Here is a 12,222-nt window from a genome sequence, read left to right on the forward strand (position 1 = left end):
AGGATGCTGCAAGTTGGTGGCTACTGATTATTTATTGGCTGATGCAAGATACCTACAATGAAGGGACTTCACCTCCATTTTCCTTCTGTAAGCTTTAACCTGCTATTAGAGTTGAACTTGATTATTTTTTTCTTGTGCTGATACTGAGGGCCCTTAAGCTTATTCATTCTTAGTTGGCATTCTACTACTTGAGCCACAGCTCCACTTCCAGTTTTTTGATGGTAGAACTCGGAGTCTCACAGAGACTTACTGATTTGGCAAAATACATGTCATGTGATCACAACCTAGCTTAAGATGTAAATGTAATCGGAATATTGTATTCTTCTTTTTTTTTTCTTCCAGATTCCTTGGTGTTACTCAGTTTTCACCTACGCATGCCAGAAAGGCATTCCCATGTTTTGATGAGCCAATCTACAAGGCTACTTTCAAAATCAGCATCAAACATCAAGCAACTTATTTATCTCTATCCAATATGCCAGTGGAAACGTCTGTGTTTGAGGAAGATGGATGGGTGACAGATCACTTTGCACAGACTCCTCTCATGTCCACATATTATTTAGCCTGGGCAATTTGCAACTTCACATTCAGAGAAACTACCACCAAGAGTGGGGTTGTAGTAAGTATTTTTTTTGTCACCTAATGATATCTTTTGATAATGTAGCGCCTGTTCAGAAACCTAAACAAATTAGTCATGAATCATCAATAACCTCTTCATGTCTTAAACAGCTCAGTTCTTTCCTTAACGTTTGGCAGCAGCGTGGCTTCCTGGTTTCTAAGAGTCAGAGAAGAAATTTTCTACAGTCAGTCCTTTTATTCTTTTAACCACTTCATTTCCAAACCCCTCATTCCTATCCTCCATTTCCATCCTTATTCCTTGGCTTCTCAAGATCAGCTACTGTGTAGACTGGGAATCGCCCTGTTTCTTTCTGTTGTGAATTACTTCTGGTATATGAAAAATCTGACAGCTAATATAACGAACTCCATGTAAGCCACATGTACAGAATGTAAGTATTTTACCTTTTTGTTTTCAATTCAGTTGTTGAAATGTAAACCATACAGCATGCGGTTAAAGCCCTAGCTATAACTCCTAATCCCATTGCCTTCCCCTTGAATTTGTTGTTTGCCCTCTAGGTGCCTAGAGTTATAAGTGTTTGTCCACTTGTGAGATATACCATGCTTTGCAATTTATCTCATACTTTTTTGTTGTTATGGATGTATTTCTGAAACTTATTTTTGTCTTTTATTGAGATACAGGGAACATGGTCAGAATTAAATAATCAGTTGGAGGTGGGCACAGTGGCTCATGCTTATAATTATAGCTACTCAGTAGACTGAGATTTGAAGTTTGAGGTTCAAAGTCAACTTGAGCAGGAAAGTCTGTGAGACTCTTACTGTCAATTAACCACCAAAAAGCTGGAAGTGAATCTGTGGCTCAAGTGGTAGAGCACTAGCCTGGAATATAAAAGCTCAGGGAAAATGCCCAGGTATTGAGTTCAAACTTCAGAATCCTTGGGTATGGGCACACATGCATGCATGTGTGTGCACGCATGCACGCGCACATACACACACATGAATTTAATCTGATTTCTCTTATTCATTTTCAACCAGAACAACATAATGTTATGGACACTTTTTACATTTATTGCGTTATATTCTAGGCTAGGCCATGCCAAACTGATAACTACTTTTTGTTTCAGCATTTTACATAGTAAATATGGCTTAAGTATTCATATTAATTATGAAGGCAGCATGAGATTCCTTTTTCTAAATAAGTACATTTCTGGCTCTCTCTAGATGCCTTTTATTTTATCCCCTTACCTGTTTTTTTTTTTTAGCTTGTGGCTCTCTCCATCCCATGATCCTTGTATTTTGTGCTATTTGAGTATAACAAAATAGGTAGATATTTATATTTTTAATTTATAGAGTTCAAAGTAAGTGAGTTTTTGAGAAGCAGTTTTGGCTAAAGATTTTTTTTCTCCCAGTTACTTCCTACTTAAATCATTGTGGAATTTGTTTAAAAAATAAAATCTACTAGTATGAAAAATGAATGCCATAATTGAAAAGTTATATAGTAAGTTCACCTATGTAATTATTACAGTAGTACCTTAAAAGCTAACTATAGAGGGCTAGCAGCATTCTCCTTTTAGGGCTAAAGAATCATTTGAAATGCTGAATTCCAGTGTTGTTTGTTGATGTCTTCTATGGACATTTCAAGGCTATACTCATCGGACCATACACAGAAAAGGAACATAAAGACATCTCATTTCCTTTTGTGTCTTCAGAAGTTGATGACTGACTTGCTGTGGGTCAGCTAGCATACAGTGCATGGGGGTTGTTTTCTCTAGTATATTTTCCTTAAAGTATCTTAAAACTGTTCTCAGCCACACAAATGCGCTTTTGAAAGCCAGGCACATTCTACGTATTTAGGTGTGATTTTTACTGGAGTGAGAAATAATTAGCAAACATTTAAAAATTTCTACATAGTTTTTATGTAGAAAAGACAACTTACTATCAAAGAACATCAAAAGGTGGACTGAAATAGAATTTCAGGTTATATAATATATAAAACAAAATCAGTAAGAAGGAAAACAAAATTTCCATTGGGAGCTCCTGTTTATCCACTGTGGAAATGCAGTTTGAAACTCTACTCTCTTTTCCTGTCACCCTTTGAAGTCCAATCTATTTTCTTTACACTGCCTTTCCCCTTTATTACTGGAATGCACGGGAGTGACATTTCTCAACTCTCAGCACTGGAAGGAGAAGAAGGCTTAGCTTTAGACTCTTGGCTGTGGTATGCTTTTGTGAAGTCCAGGTAGTCATTTCGGATTGGAAGCTGAATCAATTATTTTGTGCAAGGAGAACGGAACTTGAGCAATACATTAGTAATACACAACTAGATTGTGGCAGTGGCCTTTGTGTGAATTTTTGAGGCGTCATCATCACCACTTTTATTGGCTTTCCAAGCTATCTATACTTGGCTGAGCACTATTTTATTTTATTTTATTTTATTTATTTATTTGTTTTTATTCTTGGAATAAAATATTTTATTATTATCAGATGGTTTCTACTAAAAATAATATATTTGTTTTTAAAGACAGACAAAAGAAATCCAAAAAAATAATGTATTAACCTTGTGCCATTTTAAACATCTACTGCTTCCTGAAAATTAAACTTCAAACCCTACTTGGTTCTGATAATTCGACAAATCCTATGCTCTGGAGAAATAAAATTATTTCAGTGTTACATTAAATACAATTTTAAAAGTAAATCAAAGTCCAGTGGCAAACTGAATGTCAGGGTAATACTTTTCTGAACTCTATGGTTGTTTGGAAAAATAGGCCTTTATACAAGTGTGAGTATGCAATGTCCTTCCATGCTATTTATTGTATCTTTTGCATGAATATATTATTTAGTACCTATCCTCATATAAAAAGAATGGAAATAAAAGTAGGACATAAGCCAAGCACCAGTGGCTCACACCTATAATTCCAGCTACTCAGGAGACTGAGATCCAAGGTTCATAGTTCAAAGCCAGACCAGACAGGAAAGTCAGTGAGATTCCTATCTCAAATTAACCCTTAGAAAAGCAGAAGTGGTACTGTGGCTCAAGTGGTAGAACATAGTTTTTAGTGAAAAAACTCAAGGACAGCACGTAGGCCTTGGGTTCAAGCCCTACAACAGTAACAAGAAATTGGGCTTGCCTCACAAAAAGAGGCACACACCATAAAGAAATAATACAGAAAGCCTATGGCATAGATCTTAAAACACTCCATGTGCAAAATACTATGATGTTATAGTATACTAAACATTACCTATGTGCTGAGCACTATTTTAAATGATTACAAAGATCCCTCATTGAGAACTTGTGAAAGCAACCTTCCTCTGAATCTAAATCTGCAGATGTGTTTTCTTTGTTGATCTCAAAACTGATCTAACTTCTTCTTTTCTTCATCTTTCTTTTTTGAATAACTGAGCAATTGCACATAAATTATCTCTGGCTTTGAAAAAAATTCCAAACCCCTTATCATACAAGGCCCACAGTCCCATTTGGCAGTATGTTTTCATTCATTCATTCATTCATTCATTCACTCATTCTTTTCAGCAGATATTTATGGACTTGATTATCAGACATTGTGGTAGGTTTTATTGATATTGCAGCAAAACAAAGCAGAAGTGCATGTTCTCAAGGACCTTGCAATCTAGTGACAAGGAGTGCTGGTCCATAGACATGCTGGGTAATGATATGTCTTATGAAGGAGGAAGTCTGTGCACTGAATCTGGATGGTGGTTGGCTTATTCATATGGGGCATTTGCTTCCCAGGGTAACATAATCCTACTACTAGAACTACTTCTGCATGGAGTCCATTTCACTGATGTGTTTTACCTGGTTTAGCCCTGTAGACCAGGGATAGGGATCATCGGCCCACAGATCACGTAAAACCCTTGAGATAATTTCAGTCTGGCCAAGGCAACCACAGATAGAACCTGGAATTCAATATGTCTAGGAGCTATTTTTTTCTCATAGCAATCTAAATATCAATCCATGAATCAAATGTCACACGTCTCATCAAAGAGAAGCAAGTTCTAGATCTCACAGGAGATGTGGATCAATTAAATATTTGACCAACTATGACAGGATAATTTTTAATGATTATATTGTATGGCCTGTAAATGATGGTACATAAGCCAATTGGTCCTTGGGAGAAAAATACTTCCCAAACCTTGCTGTATAGATTTAAATTTTGGACTCTCATCCAGGATGATAATTCAGAAGGGTAGTCAGGAAACTGTGCACAGGGGAAGCAATGAATGCAGTTGTCAGTATCAACAGATCTCCTGGTGCTGGGAGTTTGGTCTAATGGTAGAGTCCTTTTCCTATTATATACGAAGACCCATGTTTGATTCCTCGGTACCACATACATGAAAAAAGTTGGAAGTGGTGCGTGGTTCAAGTGGTAGAGCTCTAGCCTTGAGAAAGTCAAGGACAGTGCTCAGACCTTGAATTGAAGTCCCAGAACTGGAAGAATATAAAATAGTTCTCATGAAGTATCAAACACAAGTGATAGAAAGGAAGTTTATTTAGAACAAAGAGATACTGTTCAGGTTTGGAGTCTGGGGATGTATTTTCAAGAAAAAGGGGCTAGAAAGGCCCTGAATAATGATGAGGTCCTAAGAAGCAGATTCATACAATTTTTAGCAAGAAAAGAAATGGAGGTAGAGATATCCCTATGATAAATAATGGTGTATATGGTTATAAATCTGTCAGATAACCTGTTTCAGAATTTCCACTCTGCTTTCTTCATGGCCTTTGTTTAATTACTTATCCCCTCTTTATCTTGATTTTCTTGTTTAAAATATGAACAAAAGAATCTGGACCTCACAATTTTGTTCTGGTTACTACAGTGCCAGAGCAAATGACTGCAAAATGGAAAGACCTAAAAGCAAGCCATTTTTTTCCCCTCAAAGCTCTTGGGGTTTAGGACTTGGATGGGTGCAGGTAGAAGTAACTCAGCAATGTCTCAGGCCTCAGATAGAAAGATATGATGATTGATTATGATTTCAGAGCTGGGGCCGGCCTCACTTGGGTCCATCTTTGCCTGGCAGTTGCCACTGATGTACCAGCTGGCCAGTGTAATATATGTGTGGACTCTACATGTGGTATCGCTCAAAATATGGTAGCCTCAGGGAGGTAATTCAGTGCCTTGACAGAGCTTAATGAAAGCTGTAAGTCCTTTTTTGAACTGATTTCAGAAGCCTACTTCTACGTTCTGTTGATTTCAGGTGGATTGATACAGATAGTTTGGACTTGATTGAAGAGAGGCATAGATTCCAGATCTCAAGAAGAATGCCAAAGGATTTATAGATATACTTGTTGGAAACTTAAAGCTCTACTCTCTGCCAAAAAATTTGTTTATATCCACTTCTTACAGAATAGATACTTTCAATAGCTGTTATCCTTTTAATAATAGCAGGCTGAATTTGAGGTCCATGATTCTACCAGTGAAATTTGGATCAGGTACAATTGAGATGAATTGGATTTGGTTTCTGAGAATAGCTTCTCTTATAATGGAAACCTAGAGGTATAAGTCTTTTTCTTTTACCTCATTGTACTACCAACCAATAGACAATAATGAGACTGGAGTTATGATTATTGAAATAGCCACTTCATAGATGGAAGAAATAGGAAGATGTAGTGTTCATTAGTCTGTTGTAATTCTCAAATCCAACGGATCACATACTGAGAATTCCTTATGTTTTGTTTTGCTCTTTATGAGTTGTCTTCCTTGACATTTAACCTTGACCCTTAGGGCTCTTAGCTCTACATTTGAAGATGTTTCTTTTCCAAATAAATACTTATTTGTATTTATAATTACACAACATCACCTGCTTTCTGCCAGTAAAAAAAAGAAGCTGGGTGTCCAAAAACCAATATTTTGTTTGTGCTGGCTTGTATTTTAAGTCTAAGCAAGTGTGCTTATGTAAATTTGTTGGTTGTTATCTATCAGCTAATATTTATTCTTTAGACAAGTTCATTGTTTAAAAGAGACATTATGAGGTATTACCTTTTTATGATATTTTTGCCAGTCCTGGGGCCTGAACTCAGGGCCTGAATACTATTCTTGGGCTTTCTCAAGGCTAGCGCTCTACCACTTGAGCCACAACACCACTTCTGGCTTTTTCTATGTATGTGGTACTGAGAAATTGAACCTGGGTCTTCATGCATGCTAGGCAAGCACTCTACCAGTAGGCCACACTCCTGATCCCCTTTTAAGATTTTTATTTTTTTAATTTTTATTGTAATTAATTAAGAAGGGTTACATTATATTTGCCAGATAGAAGGTGTATTACTGAACAATCATTGCTACCCCTTCTCATGTTTTTGTCCCCATTTCCCTCTCCCGTCCCCCTATTTTGTTTGCCCCCCTTCCCTACCCTATTTCAAATAAACATATATACAATATATCAGATAACAAGGTAAGATACTGTAACAATATGAGATAACCAAGGGACCAACAGGGCCAAAGGGCATTTTTTATGACTTCTTAAAAAAGAACAAACACCTGTTTTTTTTTTTTTTAATACTTAGACCATGTTTTCCTGAGAGTACCCTGCAATGTTTTTGAAAACATGTTTCTTATCTGAGAATCTTCTGCCATCTTGTGAAGCTGAGAAGAAGAAAGAGTTTTAATTTTAAATCCAGTGAATCCTGGCTCTTTTAGATTTCCTTGAAATTTTACTTGAAACCTACACAGTTCATTATTATGCATATATGTGCTCTTTTATAAAAATCATTGCCAGTGAGAAGCAATAGTAGCACTTTTCAGTGTTCTGCCTGGAAATTTCTTTAGTTAAAAATATATTTGTGGAGTTGTATTTCTTATTTTCCTTTGTACTGTAAGTAACAGGTTTGCCAATGTTTCTTCTGCTACATAACAAATTCTCCATTTCCTTGGTTTTTAATAACATTTACCCTATCATCCTGCTATCCATTAAGCCTTTAGCACCAGTCTTCTCAGTACCCATGAGCTTCTGCTAAAAATACCTGCAAGGTTTTTCCATTTTGTTTTTCTCTCAGTCTAGTCCCAAGACAATACTACGTGGTTTCAGGCTTTGATTATTGGCAGAGTCCTATTTCCCACACTTGTTGTGACCAGTATTGCTACAAAAGAAATCATTTAAAAACTTATCAATAAAAGGTATTTTTACATGTTCATGGATTCTATGGGTCAGGAGTTTAAGAATACAGAGCAGAGAATGACCCGATGTTGCTGTAGTCTGAAGCCTTGTTGCCAGGGATGACCTGAGAGAAGGGAACCAGAGGGATAGTGAGAAATATCATCTGTATTCCCTGTCTTTACCTGAGTTGGGCTGAAATCTGGGGCCCAGATAAAACTCTGGTCTGGAACATCTATATATAGTCTTTAAATATGTCCTAAGCTTCTTGTTAGCAGCTTGGTGGTCTGATGTTGGTGAACTTATTAGGAGTGATTAAGACCCCTAAGGGCCATATACAAGAGGCTTAAAGTGTTTATTCCATTATAAACAATTATATAGATTACACTAAGCACCATGTTTTCATCTTTTAAAAAAATTACCAAGGCACAAGCTATATTATCTTAAAAATAATTTTGATCCAGCCTAAGATTTTAAACTGTCACATTCTATAAATTCTGTAAGTTAGTTAGCCTAGATTCCAGAGATGTGGACATAGATGACATCCACTTCCTATTAATAGTAGGATCAAAGCATGTGCAGCTTACATTTTAAACTATCTCTCTTATTATGTGGGAGATGATGGTTATAAAATCAGTAACAATGCCTGAAATAGTATACATTCTATTGATCACAGTTAAGTTGATGATATCAGATAAGATTGTAGTGATATGTGAGTTTGAGAGGTAAATGGAAAATAGTTTGTGAAAGAGCTTGATACTGGTTTATTCATACTATTTCATTCAGTAAGACCCAATGAAAAGCTAAATTATAAATATATAACTTCTATTTAAAATTTTTATAACCAATAAAAGGCATGCAATATATATATGGGTAAGATGAGATGAGAAATAGAATCCATTTAGCTAAAACAACTTAGGCTGGAGTGCTTATAAATACAATGGAGAACACAATATAGATACAAAAGGTATTTGATGAAATAATATATAAGATCCTTTCTTTAGGATCTTCCTGAATAGCCCAGGCCAGGCTAGTCTTGGGCTTTATGCTTCTCCTCAGCCTGTTTGCTGAGTACCAGGATTATAAGCATGTGTCACAGGGTCCTGTTTTCTCATGGACAGGATAGATTAATCTAATCTTTGCTTCACATGGTACATACAGCTGTGTAGGGCCCAAGAAAGAGCAAATTCCCAAACTTCTCAATTTCTAATCTCATAGGGAGTTTGTTCCCCTGGTTTTAGCATCATATAAGCAAAACAATTTTGTGGACTCTCAGAGTATAGACTAAAAAAAAGAGGCTTTTTCCAGACAAAGGATACTGGGGAGAATTGGATATATTTGCTGTAAGCATACCTTTTAGTTTTACTGTTTTAACTATCACCATAGAAAAGATACACACATTTTACAGTGGTAGTCTATGGTTATATACACCTGCATTTAGGAAAGGACACATTAATAGAGTGTACATTTAGTAATGCTTGATAGTCACTCTTTTACTGATGAGATTCTATATACACTTGAAACAGGAGAGTTATTCTGTGTAGTTCTGTGTATTTTGTAGTACAAACAAAATTTAAGTTTCAGTTTAATAGAATTAGATGAACATACTTAACATAAACCAAACAGATATTACACAAAAATAGATTTACATTGCTCATCAAATATTCTGGTGAGACTGCCATTACAAGTAATGGCACATAGAGAAAGAAAAAAATAGTAATGAAAGAGTACAATGTATTTAGGAGTATGAGACTTCCAACTACCCCGGAGAGTTATCTACCTCTCCACACTTCTCTTACATTGCTCACTTATCTTTGTTGCCATTCGTCGGCGGTGTTGTCATTTTTTTTTCTTTCTGGCTGTTTTGTACCTCTAGACTAGCCACATTTACAGTTGCTTTCTTTGAGGGAAGCAAAATCTCTAAATATTGTTTGGCTGAAAGCTGGGAAGTAGCTAGGACTATGGGCATATGTGGTTTGTGGAGAGGTCAGAGGCCAGATGGGGATGATGCCCATTAGTTCCTTTCTTCTGCATCAGGGAGATGGCTAAGTCAGGGTTGGGTCATCCAGGTAGGTCTGTATGACCAGATTGTGTGGCCGGGCCAGGATTCTGTCTTTAAAAAGTAACAAAATACATTGATGAGCCTCTAGACATTCAGAATGTGGTAGAAACAGAGTTGATGGGTTTTGTTAAAGAATGAGTGTAGCATGAGGAAATGGGTGTAAGTGAATACAGTGTTTTTCAGTATGTTAGTTAAAAAGGAATAAGAAAGGATATTTATGCATAGCCTCTGTCAAGTGATTTTTCAGATAATAGGAACACTGAATGTGTAAGAAGAAAACAAAATGTTCCCAGACATTCACCAAAGGCTAGCTAATCTTTAATGCCTTATGTGCATCAAGGAAATAATATCTTTCTTTAGCATCTTTCTGTATGTTTTGAGAAGTCAGGGATGGGAATAGAGAATACAGATGTAGGGTGTGGATGTGGTATGTCTTCCTAAGTAACGAGGATGACCAAACATCTTCACTGGTAATAACGACGTTGTTGAAATCATTAGCCATGGTAACCAGGGAACCAGGGACACAAAGAAGTTCAAAATAAGGACGATAATGGTTTTAAAAAATGTACAAAGAGCTGGGTGGTGGTGGCTCATGCCTATAATCCTAGCTATTCAGGAGGGTGTGAGCTGAAGATCATGGTTTGAAGCCAGACTGGGCAGGAATGTATGTGAGACTCTTATGTCTAATCAGTCATCAAAAAGCTAAAGCAGGAGCTATAGCACTAATAGAGGGCCAGCCTTGATTTAAAAAGCTAAGAGTCCTGAGTTCTGTATTGGCACACATACACACACACACACACACACACACACAGACACACACACACACAAAGAGGGTCAGGGAGAAGTGGAGAATTGAAGTTGTCATAAAAGAAAAAGTAACAGTGGAAAAAGAAAGTGAATATGAATGAGATGTAAAGATGTACAGATAAGGGATTCAAATTTCAAGATGAGTTAGAGGAATTTTAAACTTCTCATTGCAGTGTTGGAGGGAGGAAGAGGACCAAAAATAAAAATCAGGGAATAAGCAGAGATAAGGTAACTTTGAGTTCATCTTAGCATTAACATCGATAAAAGGGAAGAGAGATTTTTCAGAATGCTGGTAGGAAAGCCACAAGCTAGACTTCACATTCTTCAGAGGAATGTGGGACTATTACTTACATGGAAAGAGGATTGGTGAGAAGCAAGACCTCGGAGGAGAGTAGAGAGCTTTGCATGGGCATGGTTGAACCGTGATGTAATGCCAACAATAGTATGGGCTGGGGAAATACTGATGCTTCTCTGTGGGTGAGCTGTGGAAGGATGGAAATTGTGAGCAGAAGTACTAGGAGCCAGGAGTTTGACCAGAGATGTTGAAAATAAGGATTATCTCCCCAGCAGGCAGAATCATAGGCTGGAGGGATGTGTTAAACCACAGAAGAGAAGGAGAACTAAACAGGGAAAATTTAGTTATTGGAAGTACTTATAGAACTGCTTATAGAACTACCCACCCCAGAGATTTCCACTGGGATATTAGCCTAATGGAGTGTGCCTCAGCAAAACTCCGTCCCTTGGTAGCTGGCTTGGACTGATGTTGGATTCAGTGATGAATGTTAATGGGCTTTGTTATATAATCCACAATTTATCAAATGCCCTGAGGTTTAAGACTCTCGATCTGAAAGAGGCTGATAGAAGGTAAGGGGAAATAGTGTAAGTGAAAAGCAAACAAACCCACAGAAGAGGGGAGTTTGGAGAGCACACTCATGGCTCAAGCCTACGTGAATAATGTGTCTGATGGATTGCCAGGTGCACAGCCAGGTATATTTCTCTCAGTCAAAAGTGGGGAGATGATAAGAGTTCTGCTATTTCTTTCCCTGGTTTTCCTGAAAGCAGTTTGAGTGGCTTCAGTGGCTGTGCCCAGTTCAGAAGGCTTTTAAATAAGGGTCTGGGATATTTATAAGAAAGCAGTTACCTATCATCTGACATTAAAAATGGCTTGCCTTTTGTTCTTTCTGTGCTACTAGCTTCCCTTTTGACTTCAGACTAACTATTCTCTCTCACTCTCTGTCTTCTATTTCTTTAGAACTTTTACTTTCAAATTCTGTTTGTCTAAGGCTTTCTTTTTTTCCCTTTATTTTATTTTTTTATTGTAATTAGTAAAAGGGTTACATGATATTTGCCAGATTGAAGGTACATTAATTCACATACATTGATACCCTTTCACATGTCTTGGTACCCGTTTCCCTCCCCCCCACACCCTCCACCCATCTTGGTTTTCCCCCCTTCCCTATCAAATTTCAAATATCCAAATACAAATAAGTTCAATATATCAGATAACAAAGTGAGATACTATACCAATATGAGATAACCAAGGGACAGCAAAGGAGATGAGAGACAACATAGTACATTAAGGACAACAATCATTCATTATATGGCTTTTGTTTCACTATCCTGGAGGTCCTTTCAATTAGCTTCACATTATATGTCCTTATGTATCAAGAGTTTGCTCT

At 37.0% G+C, this 12,222-nt stretch overlaps 1 protein-coding gene across 1 annotated transcript in view; it reads left to right on the forward strand.

Annotated features, from left to right (window-relative positions):
- Trhde (thyrotropin releasing hormone degrading enzyme) overlaps window positions 1-12,222 on the forward strand; it is a 346,217-nt gene that overhangs the window by 16,700 nt on the left and 317,295 nt on the right. The window contains exon 2 of the mRNA XM_090328261.1: window positions 343-616. Coding sequence (XP_090184387.1) covers window positions 343-616 — 274 coding nt within the window. The remainder of the gene's footprint in view (window positions 1-342; window positions 617-12,222) is intronic.

Source organism: Megascapheus bottae, chromosome 2 (genome assembly GCF_031878675.1).
Source record: "Megascapheus bottae isolate mThoBot1 chromosome 2, mThoBot2.hap1, whole genome shotgun sequence".
In the NCBI taxonomy this organism is placed as follows: Eukaryota; Metazoa; Chordata; class Mammalia; order Rodentia; family Geomyidae; genus Megascapheus; species Megascapheus bottae.